The sequence below is a fragment of the Manacus candei genome, unplaced genomic scaffold (genome assembly GCF_025592945.1).
Source record: "Manacus candei isolate 608988 ecotype Guabito, Panama unplaced genomic scaffold, ASM2559294v1 h1tg000046l, whole genome shotgun sequence".
In the NCBI taxonomy this organism is placed as follows: domain Eukaryota; kingdom Metazoa; phylum Chordata; class Aves; order Passeriformes; family Pipridae; genus Manacus; species Manacus candei.
The window spans coordinates 1,672,127-1,698,710 of NW_026138094.1; the positions used below are offsets into that span (position 1 = coordinate 1,672,127).

At 52.1% G+C, this 26,584-nt stretch overlaps 1 protein-coding gene and 8 non-coding genes across 9 annotated transcripts; 4 read left to right on the top strand and 5 right to left on the bottom strand.

Annotated features, from left to right (window-relative positions):
* Positions 1-26,489, bottom strand: LOC127475088 (olfactory receptor 12D1-like). Its single transcript, XM_051796506.1, has 2 exons — positions 26,149-26,489; positions 1-1,768 (listed from the first exon to the last, which is right to left on the bottom strand). The coding sequence occupies exon 2, from the start codon at positions 1,764-1,766 to the stop codon at positions 825-827; it is 942 nt and encodes a 313-aa protein (XP_051652466.1). The 5' UTR covers positions 1,767-1,768; positions 26,149-26,489; the 3' UTR covers positions 1-824.
* TRNAG-UCC (transfer RNA glycine (anticodon UCC)) lies at positions 5,461-5,532 on the top strand. Its single transcript has one exon. It is a non-coding gene; the product is annotated as a tRNA-Gly (tRNA).
* TRNAQ-CUG (transfer RNA glutamine (anticodon CUG)) lies at positions 6,165-6,236 on the bottom strand. Its single transcript has one exon. It is a non-coding gene; the product is annotated as a tRNA-Gln (tRNA).
* TRNAM-CAU (transfer RNA methionine (anticodon CAU)) lies at positions 6,971-7,042 on the bottom strand. Its single transcript has one exon. It is a non-coding gene; the product is annotated as a tRNA-Met (tRNA).
* On the top strand, positions 13,317-13,398 carry TRNAS-AGA (transfer RNA serine (anticodon AGA)). Its single transcript has one exon. It is a non-coding gene; the product is annotated as a tRNA-Ser (tRNA).
* TRNAM-CAU (transfer RNA methionine (anticodon CAU)) lies at positions 14,798-14,869 on the top strand. The gene has a single exon. It is a non-coding gene; the product is annotated as a tRNA-Met (tRNA).
* On the top strand, positions 15,586-15,657 carry TRNAQ-CUG (transfer RNA glutamine (anticodon CUG)). Its single transcript has one exon. It is a non-coding gene; the product is annotated as a tRNA-Gln (tRNA).
* Positions 16,292-16,363, bottom strand: TRNAG-UCC (transfer RNA glycine (anticodon UCC)). Its single transcript has one exon. It is a non-coding gene; the product is annotated as a tRNA-Gly (tRNA).
* TRNAQ-CUG (transfer RNA glutamine (anticodon CUG)) lies at positions 25,888-25,959 on the bottom strand. The gene has a single exon. It is a non-coding gene; the product is annotated as a tRNA-Gln (tRNA).
* Positions 26,490-26,584: the final 95 nt, after the last annotated feature.

The following is a 26,584-nucleotide window of genomic DNA, read 5'->3' on the forward strand; positions in this document are numbered from 1 at the left end:
AATTTCCAAACAACAACTTTTCATTTAGAAATAGGTCAATATATACATTTAAAATAAAACTTTAATTTTAAGACATTAAGAGGATATGAACAAGCTAAAACATTTTGCTTCAGCATGAATGACAGCAACTAACCATAGCCCAAAATGAAACTAGCCAATGACCTCACTTGTCAAGAACCATGAAGAGAGGCAGGTGGATAGAGTAGATAATCACTTGTGGTCATTAATCTGCTGTATTCCCTAGCCCACAAAGGGGAACTTTTGTGATCTTGCAGCAAAATTAAACAAAAAATTGTATTTTCATGCTATTTCCAGAAGGGCTGGATTATTTTTTCTTGCCTATGATCTTCCTTCACTTTTCTGAAGTGGGAGGAGAATCCAATGGGCTGAGTGTAGTTTCTTCCCTTTCTTTTCCTTTGAAGAAAAGCTGTATCAAAGAGAAGCAACAAACAGTAGTATTGCTGATTTCTGAAATTCCCAGCTTGTTCCTTCAGAGGTGGTTGTGCCTCAGAAGGAAGGACTCCACGCTCTCCTAAGGAGTAATTGTCACTAAGATTGTCTGTAGAAACTGACTACAAGTAAAGTCACAGAAATTATCCTTGAATATTCCCTAGAAGAAGACTTCCCTGACCTAACTTTTAGCTGCTTACAAGCTAGGAATATCTCTCCTGATGTAGATCTACACAATTAACTTCTAAATGTGTCAAACCGCATGAGATAATCAGTAGTTTTACAGTCTCTTGCAGTGTGGTGTCCTTTTTACCTTTCTCCTTGTAAATATGAGAGGTGGAGCAGCCATATTCTGAGTCTTCTCCTTGTTTCAGTCACTTTCCTCCAGGAAAGACTTTTCTCCGTAAGGTTTTTTTCAGGGCGGTTTTCACCTCCTGGTTCCTAAGTGTGTAGATTAAGGGGTTCAGAGCTGGGGTGACAGCACTGTATATGAGAGTCACTTGCACATCCATTTGAGTGGAGTTTCCTGAGGAGGGTGGTGTGTAATTGAGGAGCACTGGAATATAAAACAGCACTACAACAGTGAGATGGGAGGCACAGGTGGAGAAGAGTTTCCATCTTCCTTCCTGGGACTGGACTTTATAGAAGAGGAAGGAGATAATATAGAGGTAGGAAGGGACTACGAGAGTGAAGGGCCCTAAAACAATAGATGTGGTAACAACATTGAGGAATGTCATGTTGAGTCTGGTCCTACTGCAAGCCAAATTCAGCAGTGGCTTGATGTCACAGAAGAAGTGCTGAATTTGGTTGTGGCCACAGAAACTCAGCTGAGAGGTCATGACTGAGTGCATCACAGCATGTACAAACCCAGTGGACCAGCTGGCCACAGCCAGCAGCAGACAAGTCCGTGGGCTCATGACCAGGGCATAGTGCAGAGGGTTGCAAATGGCCACGTATCGGTCGTAGGCCATCCCGGCCAGGAGCACTGCCTCTGTGCTGCCCAGGAAGTGGAAGAAGTGCAGCTGGGCCAGGCACCCCCCAAAAGAGATGGGCTGGTGCCCGAAGAGGAAGCCAGTCAACATCTTCGGAACAGTGACTGTGGAGAGGAACATATCCAGGCAGAACAGGTTCCCCAGGAAGAAGTACATTGGTGTGTGGAGCCGGGGCTCAGATATCACCACGATCACAATGATGCTGTTTCCCAGAAGAGTGGCCGAGTAGAGCAGCAGAAAGGAGGTGAAGAAAAAGTGCTGCAGCCCCTGGATATTGGTGAGACCCAAAAGGAGGAATTCACTGACCTCTGTTTGGTTCAGCATTGCTAGAACAGTAAGAAGCAAAGGCAAAATGTCTTTACAGTTGCGAGGAGTAACAGTGTTACATAACTTGTTTGTATCTCTGCTATTTTAATACAAACAAGTGTAGAAGAGAGCAAAACATAACATATGTAATCAAACACAAAACCTGCATGGGAACTCAGGAAATTAACATGGATAAAGACTTTTGCAGTCTTGAACTTTCTGTCTAGAACAGGGTAAAATATTGCAGAAGGAAAAATACTAAACCAGAAATGTCCATCTATGCATAACAGCTGAATATGTAAGGTGTAAAATATTGCTGCTTCTTCACCTTCAGCCACATCCATATTTCAGTTCTGCTTAGCTGTAACTTCCTGCTACATCTTTTTATCTCATCAACTGAGCTTCTAACATAACATTACTCCTGATGCTTTCTTTCTATTTACTGTTGTGCTTAGATTTCATTAAACCAGTTTAAACTTACACGTTTCTAACGGTTGTCATCTCTTCCAGACAGCTCTTTGATCTTAAAAATTGCACCATTTACACTTTTTTTCATCAGCAGCCAGCTGGAGGTGCTCCAAGGTATCATACAATCATCATCATTTCTTCTGTATGTTGCTGAGAATAAAGGAAGAGGATGCCCCAGCATGCGATCACAAATTGGTTTTGATAATGGACTGCATATTTTGCATAAAAAGTATCTTTTTTTTGAGCAGCAGTGGATGAATAGGACAAAACCCAGCACCTCATCTTCTACAACACCATGATGGAGCAAGACTGAATTTGCAGGAGCCAGAATAGCTGGTGCAAGTTCCAGACAAATTCACTCATCCCACTGAGACAATGTCATGGAATCATTAAGGCTGGAAAAGACCTCTAAAATGACCAAATGCGACCATCAACCGGGTCCAGGTCTTTTAAATGACAATGAGTAAACACTCACTTTCACTTTTTTTTTTCTGTTTCAGCTAAGTTTGTTTGTCACTATGTATAAATTCCAACCAAATTTGATAAAGAACAAAGTCTTGAGATCATTTTACTGGGGCAGGTAGGCACAGAGTTTTCCATCTTGCAGTATAGATGCAAATTCTACAAGGTAGATAGTTTTCTCAGTACATTCAATGCAGTGATGATTAACATTGATGAATACAACTAATGCAAAAACAACTCCAAAATATTTCCTGTGAATAGATTAAAACACATATAGATACATTTCATCATCTTTGTTCCTTTGTACTATATGCTTTTATTGAAAAATAAATGATTTTTGAAAATCAGTATCATATACCTCCAGTCCAGTCACTCTTTTTCTCACACTTCTTCAGTTTATTATTTCAGTGTGAAAACAGTAAGCAAATAGAAAACTTCTAAATTTATTTCTTAGTAAAAGAACATCAGTATGTAGCTTAAAGATAGTTTATGCACGTATGTGTCCACTCTAAAAATCTGATCATACTGCCCTGAAAATGCTTTTAGTCTGCTGCTTGAACAAGCTCTCTTGGAAACATTAGATTTGATAATATTATAGACTTACCAAAATTTTAGTCAGTCACCTGCTTTTGAAGAGGTATAGATGAAATTCTAGCTTTCAGCCTCTTGCCTAAATACGAGTGCAAAGAAAAGACTTTGCCTGTTGAAGCTGCCTATTTTTCCAAGTACAAAAATTACACTTTTAAAAAAAAGAGGTAATTGTGCACAAACCTCACATCAATACCCACAATACAATTTTCTCTGAGAGTGAGACAGAAAGCAAAGCTAAGGGCAAAATTACTCTTTTCATGGAGCTAAAAGACAGAGAATTTCTGTACTCCTTTTTCCTTCCATATCTACTTGCCACACTTGTGGCTGAGAGGTCAACACTGCAGGGGTGCAAAGGACTCCCACAAGTTCCTGGGGGCTGGTATTTATTCAGGTAGGATACAGGAGGCAGCTTTGCAAACTCTACCAGAAGTCTCTTATGAGACTACTTAGAGGGTGAAAAAAAGTCTTCTTATCATGCCCAAATGGGCAAAGTATCAACACCATCATATGGGAATTAAATTGCTTTCATCAGTCTCCTGAGATCTGTGAATCAATGGTGAGCTGCAGAGCACTGAACAAAGTGTTGTCTAAACATAATGCCCAGATGAGCCACCTGCAAAACACAAAGAATTCTGCAGAGACTAACTAATAACAAAAATATCCCCCAAAACGAACCACCAAGCCAATCTACCACTATGCACCCCCCAAAATAATCCATCACAAATATCTCCATCTTGGTGCACAGAGTTTATGGCTCAAAATTCTTTTGGAAATAGAGGCATGAGTCATACAACCTCAGCTGAACTGAAGCAATGTTTAGGCAACGCTCCTTAAATTTCTTTCAAATATTAGTATTTGTGACTCCTAGTATGTGTTCCATAGATTCTGATGTGTTAAGATTTCTGATGTATTATTTGTATTGGCATATCACAAATAAGGAGGCATTTCTGGTCTCTTTGAAGACAAGACCATCCCAAACTTGCATCTTAATCATCATTTTCAATCCTGTGGGAAAATTTCCATAATTGTTTGCAATTGCAACATGTTCAATTCTAGTCCAAGCAGTTCAGAGGTCAGTGTGTATATCCCACGGGAATTCCTCTCTCTAGGAAGGTGGTTTTACCATTTCCTCTATACAGGTCCTGGCAGCTCAGCTCCAGTCTGAGTGTAGGTTTGAAAACCCAGCACATTCAATGTAACTTTGTAGAAACACAGAATAATGTAGTTTGGAAGAAAGTTTTGCAATCTCAAGTCCTTCCTCTTCTCAAAGCAGGCCAACTGGAAAAGGTCTTGTCCAGTAAAGTTTTTAAAAATTTCAAGGATGTTTTGGCAAATTCTCTGGGCAGCCTGTTCCAAGTCTGAATATCCTAAAGGTGAAAAAGTATCTAACCCAAATTTCCCATGTTCTGTGTCACATCCTACCACTGTGCTACTCTGGGAATATATAATATGATCTCCTAGGAAGGGACAAGGATGATGAAACCCAAAAGCTGTCTTTTCTGCAAAGTTGCTTTCTAGCCAGTCATACCCTTGCCTTGCCTGCAGTGTTTACTCTGACATGGAGGTGCTCTTTTCTCTGCCCCTCGATCACTGAAGTGGGAGGAGGAGAGAGCAGCTGGGTGGGTGTTTGTCTGTGCTTCCCCCACCACAGGTATAGACACAGAAATGCCCCTCCACTTGCACAGTACAAGCCCAGCTGGCACATGTGTGAAGGTGGATGGGGACAGGTGCCATTCCCAGCATGTCCTAAGGCGGCAGCAGCAGCAGCAGCAGCAGCAGCATCACTGCGAGAGACAGGAAGAAGGGAGACAGTGGGCTGGTGTGATTGCTCTGTGTGTGCTGAGGACTGGAGGTGTCTATTGGAGAGGGAGATGTGTGTCCCCCCCATGGGCAGCATGATCTGCCTTGAGTGGTGGTGCATAGCAGAGGTGTGTGCAGAGTGTGCGTGGAGCTGAGTGCTGGTTTGTGCAGGGTGGTGCTGCAAGGGTGGTCAGTGTGTGGTGGTGCTGTGTGCTGGAGGGTGGCTAGTGCAGCTGGAGAGTTGCTAGGCAGGTGTTCCTGCCAGCAAGGCGTGTGCTGTGTGTCAGCTTGTGGTGGTGTTTGTGTGGGAATGGCAGGAGGAGGCCTGAGGGTGTGGGGCTGGGGTAGGGAGTGTGTGAGCTGCAGGAGCAGCAGGGCTGTGCCAGCAGATGCGTTGGTGGTATAGTGGTGAGCATAGCTGCCTTCCAAGCAGTTGACCCGGGTTCGATTCCCGGCCAACGCACAGGGCCTTTTGTTGGCTCACAGGGGCCAAGGGCTGCCCTGGCCCTGCAACCCTGCGGGAGAGGCCACAGCTCCTGCTCCTCTCTTGCCTGCCCTGACACAGCTGGTTTTGCCGGCCAGGCTTGCTCCTCAGGCCTCCTCCTCCCCAGTGCCTCTGCCAGGCATTCACAGGAGGCTGCTGGTGAGAAAAGCTCACACAGCCCCAGCTCCTGGGGCCCTGGGGGACACCCTGCCAACACCAGTGGCCTCTTCCAGCTGAGGGGGCTCCAGGCTGGGCTCCCCACTCTTGCTACAGCAGCCAGAGGAGAGGCATCTTTGGTGCTGCTGCTGCAGCTGCTTGCACCTGGCAGGGGCAGCGTGCTGCTGGGGCAGGCTGGTGATGAGGACTCAGAATGCCAGTGGGAGCAGGATTGTTCTTTCTAAAATGAACAGATCTTCTGGAAACTGTGCTAACACACAGGGAAAAGAAGGGGAATGGTGACAGCCCGCAGAGCCTCCCTAAGGGTAAAGGATGCCTGACAAAATCAGTGGCTTCCCACACTGCGCTTCCAGGGAGCAAACCTGGAGCAGGGCTGTGAAGGTGTCAGTCTGCTGAGAGAAGACCTGAGGGAGCCAAAAGGCTAAAGTAAAGAAAGGTCCCACTGAGATTTGAACTCAGATCGCTGGATTCAGAGTCCAGAGTGCTCACCTTTACACCATGGGACCTCCTGCACACCTCACCTCTTGACCCTCTCACCAGCCTCCCTCACACTCAGCACCAGCCTCAGCCTCAGACCTCTCTCTCCACCTCCCACCACATCCAACACCAACTGCGGCCTCCCTTCACCTCCTCCACGCCCTCTGCAATCACACCACCCTTCAAAGCACCAACACACCTCCCTCTCCCAGCCTCACCTGCCCTCTCTGACAAAGTCCCACACTCCAAACCTCTCACAAGGCTCTCTTGCCCCGAGTACAACAGGCCCTTTCTGCCTCACCACAGCCCCTGACAAACCACACAGATGCCTTCACACACCACAACACCCCTCACCTTCTCTTCTCCAGGCTCAACCAGCCCAGCTCTCTCATGACTGAGGAGAGGGAAACATTCACGCATCTCTAAAATGTGGAAGAGAGACCTTCTGGGAAACTAAGAAAAGCGGGAAGGAGGTCAAGGAAGCCAAGAGCCTGCCAAGTTGGACTCCAACCTGCTTCTCCCAGGAGCGCTGCCCCCGGAGGGCAGTGCCTTAGCCCACTGAGCCATTGTGACCCCAGCCCAGCTCTGCCTTTCCCAGGCCTTCCTCCATTGCCTCGGGACATGGCAAGCCAAGGCCTTGGCCTGTGGTGCTGCCTTGTGGGTACTTTGTGGGGCAAGAAGGCTGCTCCGTTCTGCCCTGCTCAGGGCCAGCAAGGCTGGGCCAGGAGGTCTCTGGCACCAAGCCCTGAGCACAAAAAGGCCTTAGCAGAGGATGGTTTCGATCCATCGACCTCTGGGTTATGGGCCCAGCACGCTCCCGCTGCGCCACTCTGCTGCCCTGTGTCCAGGGCTGCCCAAGGACTCACAGACGGACCCTTGGCTTTCAGTTAACAAGGGAATTCACTGGGATATTCTCCTGGAGAACACACAGAGGTCCCAGCCTACTGCATGGAGGACAACAATTACACGTGATCTTCCACATTACAGACTCAGACTCAATGACTCAGGATTTTCCTTCTCTGCTCTAAGCAGAGGGAGGTCTTTCTGTAACTGCTGGTAAGCTCAGGACAGCAGCCAGTGCTCATCCTGGCAGACCAGCTGGTAACGTGAGGGAGGAGGAGAACAAACGACCACGACTCTCCAATGATGCTGCACAAAAGGCTTTAATGAGAAGGAGCAAATGCAGTGGTACAGAGTAGAGACCAAGAAAGGCGTTTGCAGGGGTCAGGGAGGGACAGAGATGAGCCCATTTGCCAAGGAGCAAGGGGATGCTGTGCCATCCTCAGCAGTTCATGCTGCAGCGGGGGATAGGCAGACACAGGCCGGACCCCCCCAGACCAAGGGAGCCCCCAGAAGAGATGGGAACCCCCGAGGAGCTGAGGGAGCTGCCAACAGCAGCTGACAGAGAGGAACCCACGGCTGTGTTCTGAGGGAAGGAGGTGAGGATGGGGCCCGGCATGGTCACCACCACCGGGGTGGCCTCGATGTAGACGGTGGAGTCAGCGCAGCGGGCGTAACAGGGCTCAGTGCAGCTGCTGGCGAGTGGGGTTGGGCCACAGGGGCCGCAGGGGCGTGGGGGACAGGGTCTGCAGCAAGACATCTCTGGGTGAAGGAGGTAGAGCTGGAACACAGAGCAGGGAGCAACAACCTCAGGATCAGTCTGTCTATCATTTCTTCATCTGTCTCTCTATATCAACTCCTGTATAAAGCCCTCTCTGCACACTGAGTGGCACAACACTGCAATACTGCCCCAGTTTAGGAATAGAACTCAGCACAGTCTGGTTGAAGTCCCTGTAGTAAAATTGATCACAACCCACCTCCAGAATAGATCTGGCTGTGTTAGAGATATCAGGGGATGCACTGGGCCATTTCTTTCCACTACTGCAGGTGCAAGTTCTGATGAGCAGATCCCCCTGCACCTGAGACCCCTTTCATGCCCTTCTGCTGTTACTAAACCCCCAATTCCCAGCTCTCCCCAGCCAGTGCCATGATAAGGGTGACAGCTCTTCCACAGTGCTGTGTCAGGGCAAAGCTGAGATACCCAAGAATCAACCTGAGGAGTGACCATGACAGCCCTTCAGCCCACAGAGAGAGATGGAGCAGACTCAGGCTTACCTCGTTCCTCGAGGAAAGGGAGGCAGGAGAGGAGGATGCAGAGCCTGCAGCAGCACAGCCTTTTATGCTGTGTCCCTGAGCCCTGTGGGGCCACAAACATTCCTTGCCCATGAAGCATCTAAACACCTGGGAGTCACCATGTGCCAACACCTCATAGCTGATGAAGTCCCTGCCTCTTTCATGTCAGATATTGTTCTCTGGTTTCACACACAAAATATGAAAATGATTCAACTGTGTCCCAGCTTCCAAAGACCGCTTTACTTGCAGGTCTCAGACTACTGTGCCAGGTCAGTTGAAATGGGTTTGCATAATATTAATTGCCTTTTTCACTTCTCCTTCTTGATGGTGAGGGTGGCCCAGTCACAGTTACATTCAGCCATGAGGGACACCTCAGGTCAGCTCTCAGGAGCTTTCAGTGCAGGCACTCAGGCTCAGAGGGACATTTCTCCCCACAGGTCATCACAGACATACAGAAGAATGTGAGTGAATTGAGGCAGAAAGTCCAAAGTGCACAACCCCATATGGGGGAAGAGACTCATCTCTCCAGGGAGGTGGCAAGGAAAGTCCATGTTCAGCTGTAGGATGTACACTGCAGGAGAAGTGATGGCCAAGGGCAACTTGATTACAATCCTCAGGCTGTAGTATGTCCTGATTTTGTGATCAAAGAGATGCTGTGTCCTTCCCTGAAAGAGACCCACACCCCAAGTGACCTGTTTGGATCAGCATGTTCACCCAGAGGCCAGAGGCCTGGATGGTCAGCTTTGGGGAAGAGGCTGAGGGCAGGGAACACTTAGCTCTTGGCTCTTTGCCCTGGGTCAGGGATGGCTTGGCCCATTCCATGCCTTTCACATTTCAAAGGGACACTGGATCTGTCTCCCAGGGAACCTGGGAGTCATCGGGATGTGGAAGAGTTGGGAAAAACCCAGAGCTCCAGGCGAGCCTGAGTCACCCAGTGTGGACTTCAGTGGACACAGTGCCTCAGACTTGGGCATTCCAGGGATAACAGAGCTCATATCCTCCAAGTTCTGCTGCTGTCAAGGGCATTTCCAGACCTTTTAGCCCAATTGCAGGATCAACAGGTGCTTCTCTGCAATCCCCTGCATTTGCTGCTCCTGCCCTTCTGTTCTCTTCTGTTCTGCCTCATCCTCTGCCAGTCCCTCTCTCCAGGAGAGTTCACCACTCCCTCTCTTGTCCCTGGGGACACAGTGGGGCACAGCAATCCAGATGTGGCCTCTGCAGTGCCATGGAAAGGGCACCATTCCTGAGGGCATCAGATCCCAGGGTTATGGGGTGAGCTCTGGAGAGGGACAGTAAGGAGCTCTCAGGATTAGGAGTGAAGGCTCCACACAGGACCTACAGTGCAAGGGACTCTGTTGGGACAGACTTTCTTTCCTCTTTCCAGCCTTTCTGCCCAGAAGGGCTTTGTACTCCCTGCTCTGGAAGGGGAATGCAGAGCAAGGGGCATTCCCTGCACACAGCCCTGTGCTCTCCATGGGGCCATGGCATGTGCTCAGCAGTGCAGGCAGCCTCAGTGGCATCTCCTGGAGGCCCAGCTGGGAGGCTCAGCAGTAGAAACCATTCCCACTTCCTGGTAGCACACAGGGGCTTCCATGCAGCCCTGGAAGAGCTGCCCAAGAGACAGGGACCTCTCTGACACTGGCAGTGTTCAGAGGACGATGGGACAAGGCCCAGAGCTTCAGGAGGTGAGTGGGAAGTTTGTCCTGCTCCGAGCAGGACCAGAGCACTTCCAGTGGTCCCTCCTGACCTCCACTGTTCTGGGGTGCCCTGCACCTCCTGGGCCCTTGGAGCAGCCACCAAAAGACAATGTCATGGAAAGCAGCAGCAGCACAGGATTGCAAAGACATTCCAGGTGTTTTGGGAATTGTCCACAAAGGTGTGGAAATGCCTTTGACGAAAACAGAAATTGTGGAGGCATGAGGCTCCGTGCTCTGCTGTCCCTGGAATTCCCGAGTCTGGGGCACTGTGTCCACTGAAGTCCACACTGGGTGACTCAGGTTTGCCTGGAGCTCTGGGATTTTCCCAACTCTTCGAGATGGCGATGACTCCCAGGTGCTCTGGGAGACTGATCCAATGCCCCTTTGAAATGCGAAAGGCATGGAATGGGGAAAAGCCCTCCCTGATCTAGGACAGAGAGCCAAGAGCTTTTGGCTCCCTGCCCTCAGCCTCTTCCCCAAAGCAGGCCATGCAGGTCTCTGGCCTCTGGGTGAACACGCTGAGGAAAACAGGTCAGTTGGGGTGTGGGGTTTTTTTGGGAGTGAATGAGAGGTGGGACATTCCTCTGTGTGCTCTGGAAATCCCAGTCCCCACGGGCAAGAAGGCCCATGTGCAAGGGGAGGTAGGGGGGGCAGCCTGCAGAAATCAAGACCACTTAGCTGCTCAAAAAGGCCAAAATGCTTAGGCAGTGGAGGCAGAAATACACATCTGGGGATAACTATGGTCGGGAAGTGCAAGGGGAGGATCAGGAAAGCGAAGCCAGAGCTGGAGCTGAACTAAACTATGGACATGAAAAATCACAAGAAGGCTTTCTTCAGGTGCAGAGAACAGCAAGGAAAGATGCAAGAAGCTCTAACTCCACATGGGTGAAACAGGACAACATTTCAGATGAAAGAGGAAAGGACTTAATCAGCAAAGAAGCCTTACAAGTGATGACTACCAGGTGTTTTGATGTTTCATGGGCAAGGAATGTTTATGGCCCCACAGAGCTCAGGACACAGCATAAAAGGCTGTGCTGCTGCAGGTTCTGCATCCTCCTCTCTTGCCTCCCTTTCCTTGAGGAACGAGGTAAGCCTGAGTCTGCTCCATCTCTCTCTGTGGGCTGAAGGGCTGTCATGGTCACTCCTCAGGCTGATCCTTGGGTACCTCAGCTTGGCCTTGACAGAGGACTGTGGAAGGGCTGTCACTCTTTTCATGGTGGTGGCTGAGGAGAGCGGGGATTGAGGGTTTTCTGCAGCAGAAGGGGATCAAGAAGGCCTGGATGCACGGGGATCTGCCCAGCAGAAAGCATTGGAAAGAAATGGCCCAGTGCAACCCCTGACATCTCTAACACAGCTACATCTTTTCTGGAGATAAGCTGTGATCAATCTTTCCACAGATGCCTTAAACCCTCTCTGCTGGGTCCTATTCCTAAACTAGGGCAACCTGCCTGTGCTTTTCTACTTGGAGGGCAAGATGATAGTTGTAGGAATTGTAGGCAGAGAGTGTGTTTTGAAACAAAGTGTGTGTACAGAGAGAGGTAAGGAAATGATGGACTAATCCTGAGGTTGTTGCTCCCTGCTCTGTGTTCCAGCTCTGCCTCCTTCACCCAGAGATGTCTTGCTGCAGACCCTGTCCCCCACGCCCCTGCGGCCCCTGTGGCCCAACCCCACTCGCCAGCAGCTGCACTGAGCCGTGTTACGCCCGCTGCGCTGACTCCACCGTCTACATCGAGGCCACCCCGGTGGTGGTGACCATGCCGGGCCCCATCCTCACCTCCTTCCCTCAGAACACAGCCGTGGGATCCTCTCTGTCAGCTGCTGTTGGCAGCTCCCTCAGCTCCTCGGGGGTTCCCATCTCTTCTGGGGGCTCCCTTGGTCTGGGGGGGTCCGGGCTGTGTCTGCCTATCCCCCGCTGCAGCATGAACTGCTGAGGATGGCACAGCATCCCCTTGCTCCTTGGCAAATGGGCTCATCTCTGTCCCTCCCTGACCCCTGCAAACGCCTTTCTTGGTCTCTGCTCTGTGCCACTTCATTTGCTCCTTCTCATTAAAGCCTTTTGTGCAGCATCATTGGAGAGTCGTGGTTGTTTGTTCTCCTCCTCCCTCAGGTTACCAGCTGGCCTGCAAGGATGAGCACTGGCTGCTGTCCTGAGCTTACCATCAGCTGCAGAAAGAGCTCCCTGAGCTTAGAGCAGAGCACCCTGAGCTTAGCAGCAAGGACATGGACTCAAAATGAAAGAGGGTGAAAGGCTTTAGCAGCACTTGATCATTGACTGATTCAATATTTAGGAAGCAATATTATAGGACTGGCTGCAAATATAAAAAAGAATTAATTCTAGATTTACAATAAGCTTTCATTCCATCACAAACATACAGGCACAGAGATGTGCACATCTGTGTTTTGGTGTGTAAATGTAGCTATCAAAAATTTCCCTTGGTCTTTGTGAAATACTCACATCAAATCCCTTTGCATTCCTCAAGAAGTGTGGGCTGGACTTGGAGGAGTGTGTGAGTGGGGGCAGTGTATCAGCCTAGGCTGCCTTGTCAGAGATGCTCTTTCAGGTATCCCAACCTGATGGTTCTCAAGCTCCCAGAGACATCCCACTCAGAGGGAGGTGCTGGCACAGCCTACAGCAGTCCAGGAGACCTCAAGGGATGGCTCTTTAGAGGGTGCCAAGATGCTTTCCTTTAGTCAGCAGGAGGTTCCATCCTGCCTACAACCCAACTCCTAGCAACAATGTCCAAGACATTTAAGAATGGTTTCCAAAACTGCAGCAATAGTGGTGGTCTTCCACTTGGGCTCCAGTTCAAGCAGGGAATGCTGGAAGGCTGTGAGGGGCTGACTGATGATCCTCTGTCCCCCAGCGTGGTTGCAAAGCTGATGTTGCTGTTGTTGTCAGGGCTGTCCCCACCCATAACATGCAACAGCCCCTGGTGTGGGGAAGGACATTTCACCTCCCAAAAGTTTCTGTAAAGGGACACGTCAGCTCTCAGCTGGTTCATTCAAGACCTGTGAGGAGGAGGAGGATGGCAGAGGCTGCACCACCACATGGCAATGGCAGGCTATCCCAGATAGCTGGCTGAGGAGAAGGGTCTGGGCAGTGCAGCCCCAGCCTGCAGAGTGATGCCTCTCAGGCCTCTGTCAGGTGGCCCCAGGTGTCCGTCTGGCTCCGGGAAGGTCCCCACTGCAAATGTGGAGTGGAGCATTGCCCTGAACTGCCCGGGCGCCGGTGTCAGTGCCCGGGCTGTGTGCTGAGCGGGGCAGGGAGGGCTGGAGCAGGTAGTTGTGGCCGAGTGGTGAAGGCGATGGACTAGAAATCCATTGGGGTTTCCCCGCGCAGGTTCGAATCCTGCCAACTACGGGGCAAGGAGCCCTTTTTGGGTGCCAGCACCTGCACAGCTCCCACCCCTGCCACCTGCACAGCTCCCACCCCTGCCACCTGCACAGCTCCCACCCTTGGCACCTGCACAGCTCCCACCTCTCTGGGATGCCCACAGGGCTCCTCCTGCACTTGAACTCCCAGCTCTTCCCCCACAGCAGCAGCAGCACAGCAGGAACTGATGCAAACCTGCCCAGAAGGACCAGGGAAACCCTCAGGGGCCTTTGGAAGGCTATGGCAGAAAAGCTCAGTCATGGTGCAATGCTCTGTGCCCTGCAGCCATGGCACTGAGGGGGAGGGAAGTACTACACAGGAAAAGAACCTCAGAGATACTGTCAGTGCAAATGAAGAAAGAAAGGTCCAGTTAAGCAGGGCAGCTGGACCTGCAGCTGATCCATGGACTTCCTGCCCTGCACTCAAACACTTTTCCCTGTGCAATGCCCCCTGTAGTAGGTAGACTGGGGACACACTGCCCACATTCACATTTTCTCCCACATCCCAGCCTTCTCCATCTGGCTTTTCTTTTGGTCTCTTCTACCTGGGTGCTGCAGACTCTGCCCTGTGGATGGGACATGCAACCAGGAAATACTCAAAGCTCAAAAATGCACAACGCAGCACTGCCCCCTGATTCCTCACCCTCACCAAGAGGCTCTACCAGCCCTGAGCCCTCCTGGGATTCCTGGCAGCCTTGAACTCTGGCCACTGCCCAGTCTGGATGGGCCATCCCTGCCCGTGGGCAGTTGGTAACCAGCTGCACCCTCTGTAGTGTCAGGCAGGACAGCGATGGCAGCAGGCCCAGAGAGGGTCCTTGGCACCCTGCCTGCTGCCTGGGGCATCCTTTGGCTCTTGGGCCACAGCAAAGGCACGGCTGTGCCAGGATGGGAGACCAGCCAGGAGCTTTGGGGGAGCACAGCAGGGCCCTGGCAGGGCATGGGGCTCACAGCCTGTGGGAAAGGCAAGGCACCAACCACTCTACAACCTGCTCAATGCAACAAACTCTGACTAAGAGCTGCTCCCTCACAGTAAAGGTGACCTGAAGACCCAATGGAAAGGAGCTGAGAACATCCCACATAGACCATAAAAGAAGAGGACATTTAAAACTATGATTATCACCCCACTGAGCATATGTGCACCCCAGCTGCACGGGACAAGCACATAGTGATCGTGTGATCAATCGTACTTGATTAGCTGACAGTCTAAATGTTGTTGATCAAAAGAACTGTAGTGGAAACATAAAGCTTCTTTCTCCTGTAATTGTTGTCCTCCATGCAGTAGGCTGGGACCCCTGTGTGTTGTCCAGGAGAATATCCCAGTGAATTCCCTTGTTAACTGAAAGCCAAGGGTCCGTGTGTGAGTCCTTGGGCAGCCCTGGACACAGGGCAGCAGAGTGGCGCAGTGGGAGCGTGCTGGGCCCATAACCCAGAGGTCGATGGATCGAAACCATCCTCTGCTAAGGCCTTTTTGTGCTCAGGGCTTGGTGCCAGAGACCTCCTGGCCCAGCCTTGCTGGCCCTGAGCAGGGCAGAACGGAGCAGCCTTCTTGCCCCACAAAGTACCCACAAGGCAGCACCACAGGCCAAGGCCTTGGCTTGCCATGTCCCGAGGCAATGGAGGAAGGCCTGGGAAAGGTAGAGCTGTGCTGGGGTCACAATGGTCCAGTGGGCTAAGGCACTGCCCTGGGAGAAGCAGGTTGGAGTCCAACTTGGCAGACTCTTGTCTTCCTTGGCCTCCTTCCCACTTTTCTTAGTTTCCCAGAAGGTCTCTCTTCCACATTTTAGAGATGCGTGAATGTTTCCCTCTCCTCAGTCATGAGAGAGCTGGGCTGGTTGAGCCTGGAGAAGAGAAGGTGAGGGGTGTTGTGGTGTGTGAAGGCATCTGTGTGGTTTGTCAGGGGCTGTGGTGAGGCAGAAAGAGCCTGTTGTACTCGGGGCAAGAGAGGCTTGTGAGAGGTTTGGAGTGTGGGACTTGTCAGAGAGGGCAGGTGAGGCTGGGAGAGGGAGGTGTGTTGGTGCTTTGAAGGGTGGTGTGATTGCAGAGGGCGTGGAGGAGGTGAAGGGAGGCCACAGTTGGTGTTGGATGTGGTGGGAGGCGGAGAGAGAGGTCTGAGGCTGAGGCTGGTGCTGAGTGTGAGGGAGGCTGGTGAGAGGGTCAAGAGGTGAGGTGTGCAGGAGGTCCCATGGTGTAAAGGTGAGCACTCTGGACTCTGAATCCAGCGATCTGAGTTCAAATCTCAGTGGGACCTTTCTTTACTTTAGCCTTTTGGCTCCCTCAGGTCTTCCCTCAGCACACTGACACCTTCACAGCCCTGCTCCAGGTTTGCTCTCAGGAGCACAGTGTGGGAAGCTACTGATTTTGTCAGGCATCCTTTGCCCTTATGGAAGCTCTGCGGGCTGTCACCATTCCCCTTCTTTTCCCTGTGTGTTAGCACAGTTTCCAGAAAGATGTGTTCATTTTAGAAAGAACAATCCTGCTCCCACTGGGCAATTCTGAGTCCTCATCACCAGCCTGCCCCAGCAGCACGCTGCCCCTGCCAGGTGCAAGCAGCTGCAGCAGCAGCACCAAAGATGCCTCTCCTCTGGCTGCTGTAGCAAGAGTGGGGAGCCCAGCCTGGAGCCCCCTCAGCTGGAAGAGGCCACTGGTGTTGGCAGGGTGTCCCCCAGGGCCCCAGGAGCTGGGGCTGTGTGAGCTTTTCTCACCAGCAGCCTCCTGTGAATGCCGGGCAGAGGCACTGGGGAGGAGCAGGTCTGAGGAGCAAGCCTGGCCGGCAAAACCAGCTGTGTCAGGGCAGGCAAGAGAGGAGCAGGAGCTGTGGCCTCTCCCGCAGGGTTGCAGGGCCAGGGCAGCCCTTGGCCCCTGTGAGCCAACAAAAGGCCCTGTGCGTTGGCCGGGAATCGAACCCGGGTCAACTGCTTGGAAGGCAGCTATGCTCACCACTATACCACCAACGCATCTGCTGGCACAGCCCTGCTGCTCCTGCAGCTCACACACTCCCTACCCCAGCCCCACACCCTCAGGCCTCCTCCTGCCATTCCCACACAAACACCACCACAAGCTGACACACAGCACACGCCTTGCTGGCAGGAACACCTGCCTAGCAACTCTCCAGCTGCACTAGCCACCCTCCAGCACACGGCACCACCACACACTGACCACCCTTGCAGCACCATCCTGCACAAACCAGCACTCAGCTCCACGCACACTCTGCACACACCTCTGCTATGCACCACCACTCAAGGCAGATCATGCTGCCCATGGGGGGGACACACATCTCCCTCTCCAATAGACACCTCCAGTCCTCAGCACACACAGAGCAATCACACCAGCCCACTGTCTCCCTTCTTCCTGTCTCTTGCAGTGATGCTGCTGCTGCTGCTGCTGCTGCTGCTGCCGCCTTAGGACATGCTGGGAATGGCACCTGTCCCCATCCACCTTCACACATGTGCCAGCTGGGCTTGTACTGTGCAAGTGGAGGGGCATTTCTGTGTCTATACCTGTGGTGGGGGAAGCACAGACAAACACCCACCCAGCTGCTCTCTCCTCCTCCCACTTCAGTGATCGAGGGGCAGAGAAAATAGGAGGAGAATCCTTCCAGGTCGAAGCAAACACCAAAAAATGGCTTAGGAAAAACTGCTGCCAGCAAAGCAGACTAGAATTGGGAAAATTAATGTTTGGTCAATCGAAATAGGTTCACACAGTGAGACAAAAAAATCAGCATTAAACACCAAACTTAAAACACCATCTTTCCTTGCTTGTGCCTGGGAGCAGCTTGACTCCTTCACTCCAGACTCCTGTACCCACCCAAGCAGCCTGGGGCAACGCCTTTTCTCTCTGTTCTTTCTAAGCCTTCATTTTTTCCTCTCTCTTTCTGACACTTTGATAGAGGCCATAAGCTGCTGATATCCAAGCATTCCAATATGGAAGTTGATCCAATTGTGTGCTGCACAGGACAGCCCCTTACCTCTTCCCACCTGCTCACCGCTGCTCCTGGATCATCCTACAGGTGGCCTGGGCAGCAAATTAACAAGGACAGAGAAATTCCCCAGGTCTTTGAGTCAGTCACATTGATCTTTAACTAAGTAGCACCAGCCTCAGCCTCCTGTGCGCCTGCAGAGCCCTGGAGGTGTCCTCCTGTGGTTGGGAAGTTGGGGATTGAGCTGCCTGATGGGAAGGGAGAAACACTTGTATCCCAAGAACACCCAGTGCTGGTGGGGGGAAGCTCTGCCTGCAGCTCCACCCCCACCCCCTGCCTTGCTGAGGGGTATGTGGGGAGTGCTGGCACCTGAGAAAGCAGAGGAGAAAGCAGGTGGCAGTGTGAGGGAGCAGGGGCTGCAGGCAGAGCAGGGCCATGGGCGTGGGTGCCATGAGAGCTGCAGCAGCGCAGGGGAAAAGTTGTGGGGTGAGGCAGCAGCGGTGCAAAAGGGTCTTAGCAGAGGATGGTTTTGATTCATCGACCTCTGGGTTATGGGCCCAGCACGCTCCCGCTGCACCACTCTGCTCTCCCACTCAGCTCCCACACACCCCGGCCCGGCCCGGCACTCCCTGGCACTGCCGCACCCCCTCCCTCCCTGCCTCTCTCCTCTCAGCTCACACGGCACCCAAAGGGGCTCCCGCAAAACTTCATAAATACTGAAGCAGTAGATGATCAAGTCCAGCTAAAGCCATTCATCCTCTTTCATTTTGAGTCCATGTCCTTGCTGCTAAGCTCAGGGTGCTCTGCTCTAAGCTCAGGGAGCTCTTTCTGCAGCTGATGGTAAGCTCAGGACAGCAGCCAGTGCTCATCCTGGCAGACCAGCTGGTAACCTGAGGGAGGAGGAGAACAAACAACCACGACTCTCCAATGATGCTGCACAAAAGGCTTTAATGAGAAGGAGCAAATGCAGTGGCACAGAGCAGAGACCAAGAAAGGCGTTTGCAGGGGTCAGGGAGGGACAGAGATGAGCCCATTTGCCAAGGAGCAAGGGGATGCTGTGCCATCCTCAGCAGTTCATGCTGCAGCGGGGGATAGGCAGACACAGCCCGGACCCCCCCAGACCAAGGGAGCCCCCAGAAGAGATGGGAACCCCCGAGGAGCTGAGGGAGCTGCCAACAGCAGCTGACAGAGAGGATCCCACGGCTGTGTTCTGAGGGAAGGAGGTGAGGATGGGGCCCGGCATGGTCACCACCACGGGGGCGACCTCGATGTAGACGGTGGAGTCAGCGCAGCGGGCGTAACAGGGCTCAGTGCAGCTGCTGGCGAGTGGGGTTGGGCCACAGGGGCCACAGGGGCTTTGGGGACAGGGTCTGCAGCAAGACATCGCTGGGTGAAGGAGGCAGAGCTGGAACACAGAGCAGGGAGAAAAAAACCTTAGTATCCGCCTGTCTCTCTTTCCTACAGTAATCTGTAGGAATTAAATTTGCTCTAAAAGCACACTCTGTGCCTATAACTCCCACAACCCTCATCATGGCCTATGAGTGGAAAAGCACAGGAAGGATGTCCCACTTTAGGAATAGGGCCCAGCAGAGAGGGTTTAAGGCATCTGTGGAAAGACTGATCACAGTCCATCTCCTGAAAAGACATGGCTGTCTTAGAGATGACAGGGGATGCACTGGGCCATTTCATTCCAGCACTGCAAGTGCAATTCTGCTAGAGAGATCCCCCTGCAGCGCTGACCCCTTGATCCGCTTTTGCTGGAATTAAATCTCCAATTCTCAACTCTCCCTAGCCACCACCATGAAGAAGGCTGACAGCCCTTCAACAACTCTGTGTCAGGGCCAAGCTGAGGTACCCAAGGATTAACCTGAGGAGTGACCATGACAGCCCTTCAGCCCACAGAGAGAGATGGAGCAGACTCAGGCTTACCTCGTTCCTCAAGGAAACGGAGGCAGGAGAGGAGGATGCAGAGCCTGCAGCAGCACAGCCTTTTATGCTGTGTCCTGAGCTCTGTGGGGCCACAAACATTCCTTGCCCATGAAACATCTAAACACCTGGTAGTCGTCACTTGTAAGGCTTCTTTGCTGATTAAGTCCTTTCCTCTTTCATCTGAAATGTTGTGCTCCCACTTCATACAACACAGATTTGTCTTTTCAATCTAGGAATTATTCAGAGATGACCAGGACTTTGAAGATCATCAAGTTCCAGCCCCCTGACATGTTATCCCGAAATTCTGTGGAAGACCTGTTCCAGTGTCTCAACACGCTCAGCAGAAACAATTTGTTTCTCATCTCTAATTTACATTTACCCTCTCGCAGTTTAGAACCATTACCCCTTGTCCCATCACTACAAACCCTGACCAGATGTTCCTCTGCAGCTTTACTGAATGTCTGCTGGGAGCCTTCTCTTCTCTTCTCTCAGCTACACAACCCCAACCCTCTCAGCCTGTCCTCACAGGGAAAGTGCTCCACTTGCCTGATCAGCTCTGAGGCCTCCTCTGGACCCACTCCATCAGTTCTGTGTGTTTCTTCTGCTGGGGGTCCTAGGGCCGCACACAGGAGCCCAGGTATGGTCTCAGGACAGCAGAGTAGAGAGGGAGGATCCCCTCCCTTGCCCCACAGCTCTGCATGCAGCCCAGGATACTATTGGCTTCTGGGCTGTCAGCACACGTTCACTACCTCAACAGCCAGAGCCTGCAAGCTCTTCTCAAGGGCTCCTGTCAATCCACTCCTGGCCCAGCCTGTCTCCATCTTTGGGATTGCCCTGACCAGGGCACTTGTCCTTTTGGAACTTCATGAGGTTTGCAGGGACCCACCTCTCCAGCCTCTCCAGATCCCTCTGGATGCCATCCCTGCCTCTAGAGTATCACCCACACCACTCAGCTCCTCTGGATGCCATCCCTGCCTCTAGAGTATCACCCACACCACTCAGCTCAATGTCATCTACAAACGTGTTGAGGATACACTCAATCCCACTCTCCACGTCCCTGACAAAGGACTTAAATAATCCTGGTCTCCAAACCAATCCCTGAGGAACAACTCTTGTCACTCATCTCTACTTGGACATTGAGCCATTGATCACAACCCAATTCCATTAACCCAATTCCTTAGTCCCTGAGGGTCCCAGCCAGATAAGCCATGTCTCTACAGTTTAGAGACAAGGGTGTTGTGCAGGGTCCTCTTCCATGTTTTGCACATCAGTCGCTCTTCCCTCATATAAGGGATATAAGTGATATAAGTGATATAAGTGATATAAGCCAACGACAAAAATTCATTAAACCCATATCAGGTGAAGGACACTACTCTTCTCAGGAATGACTGCCCTTACTGAAGCCCTGTTGGCTGGCACCAATCAGCTCCTTCTTTTCTCGGTGTCACAGCACAGCTTCCAGGAGGAGCTGCTCCATGACCTTGCCAAGGCACAGAGGTGAGACTGCCTGGCCTCCACTTCTCAATTCTCCAGTGCTGAGACTTTTCAAATATAAAGTGCTTTAGCAACTTCTTCTGCCAGTCCCTTCAGGACCCTCACATGCATCTCATCAGGCCCCTCGGACTTGTGCACATGCAGGTTCCTTCGATGGTCTTGAAACTGATTGTTTTCTACAGTGGGTTGCATTTCCTTCTGCCACTCCCTGCCCTTGGATTCTGTCAATCACTGGCATGGCTGGAGCACCTGCCACTGAATACCTAAGCAAAAGTCTGTTGAGTATCTCCTCCTTCTCCATATTGGTTGTCACCAGGTCTCCTGTTTAACTCATGTGGAGTTAGAGTTTCTTGCATCTTTCTTTGTTGTACTCTGCACCTGAAGAAAGCCTTCTTGTGATTTTTCATGTCCATAGTTTAGTTCAGCTCCAGCTCTGCCTTCACTTTCCTAATCCCCCCCTTGCACTCCCAAGCCATAGTCATCCCCAGATGTGTATTTCTGCCTCCACTGCCTAAACACTTTGGCCTTTTCAAGCAGCTAAGTGGTCTTGATTTCTGCAGGCTGCCCTCGTGCCTCCCCTTGCACATGGGCCTTCTTGCCCGTGGGGACTGGGATTTCCAGAGCACACAGAGGAATGTCCCACCTCTCATTCACTCCCACAAAAACCCCACACCCCAACTGACCTGTTTTCCTCAGCGTGTTCACCCAGAGGCCAGAGACCTGCATGGCCTGCTTTGGGGAAGAGGCTGAGGGCAGGGAGCCAAAAGCTCTTGGCTCTCTGTCCTGGATCAGGGAGGGCTTTTCCCCATTCCATGCATTTCGCATTTCAAAGGGGCATTGGATCTGTCTCCCAGGGAACCTGGGAGTCATCGCCATCTGGAAGAGTTGGGAAAATCCCAGAGCTCCAGGCAAACCTGAGTCACCCAGTGTGGACTTCAGTGGAGACAGTGCCCCAGACTCGGGAATTCCAGGGACAGCAGAGCACGGAGCCTCATGCCTCCACAATTTCTGTTTTCTTCAAAGGCATTTCCACACCTTTGTGGACAATTCCCAAAACACCTGGAATGTCTTTGCAATCCTGTGCTGCTGCTGCTTTCCAAGGCATTGTCCTTTGGTGGCTGCTCCAAGGGCCCAGGAGGTGCAGGGCATCCCAGAACAGTGGAGGTCAGGAGGGACCACTGGAAGTGCTCTGGTCCTGCTCGGAGCAGGACAAACTTCCCACTCACCTCCTGAAGCTCTGGGCCTTGTCCCATCGTCCTCTGAACACTGCCAGTGTCAGAGAGGTCCCTGTCTCTTGGGCAGCTCTTCCAGGGCTGCATGGAAGCCCCTGTGTGCTACCAGGAGGTGGGAATGGTTTCTACAGCTGAGCCTCCCAGCTGGGCCACCAGGAGATGCCACTGAGGCTGCCTGCACTGCTGAGCACATGCCATGGCCCCATGGAGAGCACAGGGCTGTGTGCAGGGAATGCCCCTTGCTTTGCATTCCCCTTCCAGAGCAGGGAGTACTAAGCCCTTCTGGGCAGAAAGGCTGGAAAGAGGAGAGAAAGTCTGTCCCAACAGAGTCCCTTGCACTGTAGGTCCTGTGTGGAGCCTTCACTCCTGATCCTGACAGCTCCTTACTGTCCCTCTCCAGAGCTCACCCCATAACCCTGGGATCTGATGCCCTCAGGAATGGTGCCCTTTCCATGGCACTGCAGAGGCCACATCTGGATTGCTGTGCCCCACTCTGTGTCCCCAGGGACATGAGATGGGGTGATGAACTCTCCTGGAGAGAGGGACTGGCAGAGGATGAGGCAGAACAGAAGAGAACAGAAGGGCAGGAGCAGCTGACATCAGGGGTGAGGGCACTGGGCTTGTGGAACCTGGTGGAGATGGGCAAGGTGGAGAGGAGGGGATGCAACTGCTGCCTCCACCACCTCCAGGAGGTGCTGGAAAGGATGAAGCCAAACGCTCCTGAGAGGTGCAGTGCAAAAGGGCAAGAGGCAACAATCCCATGGTGCCAGAAAGGAGATCCCAGCTGTCTCTGGGGGAAAAGAAGGGACAGGCCTGGGAGAGCTGCTCAAGAGACAGTGACCTCTTAAATGGTGTCAGTGCTTCGAAGTCACCAGGACAAGGCCCAGAGTCTTCTGAGGTACCTGGGCAGTTTGGTCTGCCCAGAGCAGCTGGTAGGAGCACAAGAGCTCCAGAGCTGCATGCAGACCTTCTGGGCTTTTTCTGGGGTACCCTGAGTCACGAGGGCCCTTGAGCAGCCACCAAAAGGCAAAGCCTTGGGAGGCAGCAAATGCAGGGGATTGCAGAGAAGCACCTGTTGATCCTGCAATTGGGCTCAAAGGTCTGGAAATGCCCTTGACAACAGCAGAACTTGGAGGATATGAGCTCTGTTATCCCTGGAATGCCCAAGTCTGAGGCACTGTGTCCACTGAAGTCCACACTGGGTGACTCAGGCTTGCCTGGAGCTCTGGGTTTTTCCCAACTCTTCCACATCCCGATGACTCCCAGGTTCCCTGGGAGACAGATCCAGTGTCCCTTTGAAATGTGAAAGGCATGGAATGGGCCAAGCCATCCCTGACCCAGGGCAAAGAGCCAAGAGCTAAGTGTTCCCTGCCCTCAGCCTCTTCCCCAAAGCTGACCATCCAGGCCTCCGGCCTCTGGGTGAACACGCTGATCCAAACAGGTCACTTGGGGTGTGGGTCTCTTTCAGGGAAGGACACAGCATCTCTTTGATCACAAAATCAGGCCGTGCTACAGCCTGAGGATTATAATCAAGTTGCCCTTGGCCATCACTTCTCCTGCAGTGTACATCCTACAGCTGAACATGGACTTTCCTTGCCACCTCCCTGGAGAGATGAGTCTCTTCCCCCATATGGGGTTGTGCACTTTGGACTTTCTGCCTCAAGTCACTCACATTCTTCTGTATATCTGTGATGACCTGTGGGGAGAAATGTCCCTCTGAGCCTGAGTGCCTGCACTGGAAGCTCCTGAGAGCTGACCTGTCCCTCATGGCTGAATGTAACTGTGACTGGGACCACGCTCACTATCAAGAAGGAGAAGTGAAAAAGGCAATTGATATTATGCAAACCCATTTCAACTGACCTTGCACAGTAGTCTGAGACCTGCAAGTAAAGCGGTCTTTGGAAGCTGGGACACAGTTGAATAATTTTCATATTTTGTGTGTGAAACCAGAGAACAATATCTGACATGAAAGAGGCAGGGACTTCATCAGCTATGAGGTGTTGGCACATGGTGACTCCCAGGTGTTTAGATGTTTCATGGGCAGGGAATGTTTGTTGCCCCACAGGGCTCAGGGACACAGCATAAAAGGCTGTGCTGCTGCAGGCTCTGCATCCTCCTCTCCTGCCTCCCTTTCCTCGAGGAACGAGGTAAGCCTGAGTCTGCTCCATCTCTCTCTGTGGGCTGAAGAGCTCTTGTGGTGGCTTCTCAGGTTGATCCTTGGGAGTCTCAGCTTGGCCCTGAGAGGGAGTTGTTGAAGGGCTGTCAGCTTTTTCATGGTGGTGGCTGGGGAGAGCTGGGAATTGGGGGTTTAGTTTCAGCAAAGGGGGATCAAGGGGTCAGAGCTGCAGCGGGATCTGTCCAGCAGAATTTGCACCTTCAATGCTGGAAGGAAATGGTTCAGTGCAACCCCTGTCATCTCTAACACAGCCAAGTCTATTCTGGAGATGAGCTGTGATCAATCTTTTCACAGGTGCCTTAAACCCACTTTCCTGGGTCCTATTCATAAACCTGGGCAGTGTTCTTGTGCTTTTTCACTTGAATGGCATGATGAGGGTTGTGGGAGTTGTAGGCACAGAGTGTGCTTTTAAAACATGTTGTCTGTGTGGAGGGAGTTTATGGAAAAAGACAAATTGATCCTGAGGTTGTTGCTCCCTGCTCTGTGTTCCAGCTCTGCCTCCTTCACCCAGAGATGTCTTGCTGCAGACCCTGTCCCCAAAGCCCCTGTGGTCCCTGTGGCCCAACCCCACTCGCCAGCAGCTGCACTGAGCCCTGTTACGCCCGCTGCGCTGACTCCACCGTCTACATTGAGCCCTCCCCAGTAGTGGTAACCCTGCCAGGCCCCATCCTCACCTCCTTCCCTCAGAGCACAGCCGTGGGATCCTCTCTGTCAGCTGCTGTTGGCAGCTCCCTCAGCTCCTCAGGGGTTCCCATCTCTTCTGGGGGCTCCCTTGGTCTGGGGGGGTCCGGGCTGTGTCTGCCTATCCCCCGCTGCAGCATGAACTGCTGAAGACACTGGATCACCCCCTTTGGAGCACGAAGGAAGACTGGGCCTGTGCAGCAGCAGTAGCCTGGCCATATCTTGCAGATGAGCTGAGAGTCCTCATCGCAGCTGGCAGGAGGGACCTGTGCCCACTGCTCATCATTGCACAGCAGCCTTGCCGTGCCTCCTCTGCCTCTGCTTTGCTCTGAGTTCCTTGAGAAAGGGCTCCTTCTCTTCTGCTTTGCTGAAGTGCTGCTGACGGAGGGAGGGTGCCAGAGTTAGGGACTGCTCTTGTAGGGCTGGAATTGCACAAGGAAGAGCAGAATCAGAATGGTAAGCTTTTTGTATGGAGCTTGTCCTTGGGAAATAGGCCCATCTCCTTCGCTCCCTGACCCCCATAAATGCCTTTCTTGGTCTCTCTTCTGTGTCACTGCATTTGCTCCTTCTCATTAAACCCTTTGTGCGGCATCACTGGAGAGTCATGGTCCTCTGTTCTCCTCCTCCCTCAGGGAGCCACTTGCTCTGCCAGGAAGACCCTTCCGTCTCCCATGGCAGCAAATACACCCCTTATCATGGGACACTACCAGTTGTCAGTAGCTCCCTGAACTGATTTCAGAGGAAGGAAAAGAAAGTAACAGGGAAAACAGAAATGTCTCGGAGGAATGCAGAGAGAAAGAAGCAGTGCCCTGGGGTGGAAATACAAGTAATGCCACAGAGTAACCCTGTCATACTGTAATTATGGTCAAACAAGGGACAGAGCTGGCCAGAGTGGGTAGTACAGACTCCGCCTTTGGAGGTGTCCACCATCCAAGCAGACAGTGCCAGAGCAGTCTCCTATGCCTGAGCTGTTTTTACTGGGAGGTCACCACTTCAGTGTCAAATGTGCTGAGGGAAGGCCTGAGGGAGCCAAAAGGCTAAAGTAAAGAAAGGTCCCACTGAGATTTGAACTCAGATCGCTGGATTCAGAGTCCAGAGTGCTCACCTTTACACCATGGGACCTCCTGCACACCTCACCTCTTGACCCTCTCACCAGCCTCCCTCACACTCAGCACCAGCCTCAGCCTCAGACCTCTCTCTCCACCTCCCGCCACATCCAACACCAACTGCGGCCTCCCTTCACCGCCTCCACGCCCTCTGCAATCACACCACCCTTCAAAGCACCAACACACCTCCCTCTCCCAGCCTCACCTGCCCTCTCTGACAAGTCCCACACTCCAAACCTCTCACAAGCCTCTCTTGCCCCGAGTACAACAGGCTCTTTCTGCCTCACCACAGCCCCTGACAAACCACACAGATGCCTTCACACACCACAACACCCCTCACCTTCTCTTCTCCAGGCTCAACCAGCCCAGCTCTCTCATGACTGAGGAGAGGGAAACATTCACGCATCTCTAAAATGTGGAAGAGAGACCTTCTGGGAAACTAAGAAAAGTGGGAAGGAGGCCAAGGAAGACAAGAGTCTGCCAAGTTGGACTCCAACCTGCTTCTCCCAGGGCAGTGCCTTAGCCCACTGGGCCATTGTGACCCCAGCACAGCTCTGCCTTTCCCAGGCCTTCCTCCATTGCCTCGGGACATGGCAAGCCAAGGCCTTGGCCTGTGGTGCTGCCTTGTGGGTACTTTGTGG

Coding starts and splice junctions, on each gene's coding strand:
- LOC127475088 (XM_051796506.1), bottom strand. CDS start 1,766: ATGCTGAACCAAACAGAGGTCAGTGAATTCCTCCTTTTGGGTCTCACC.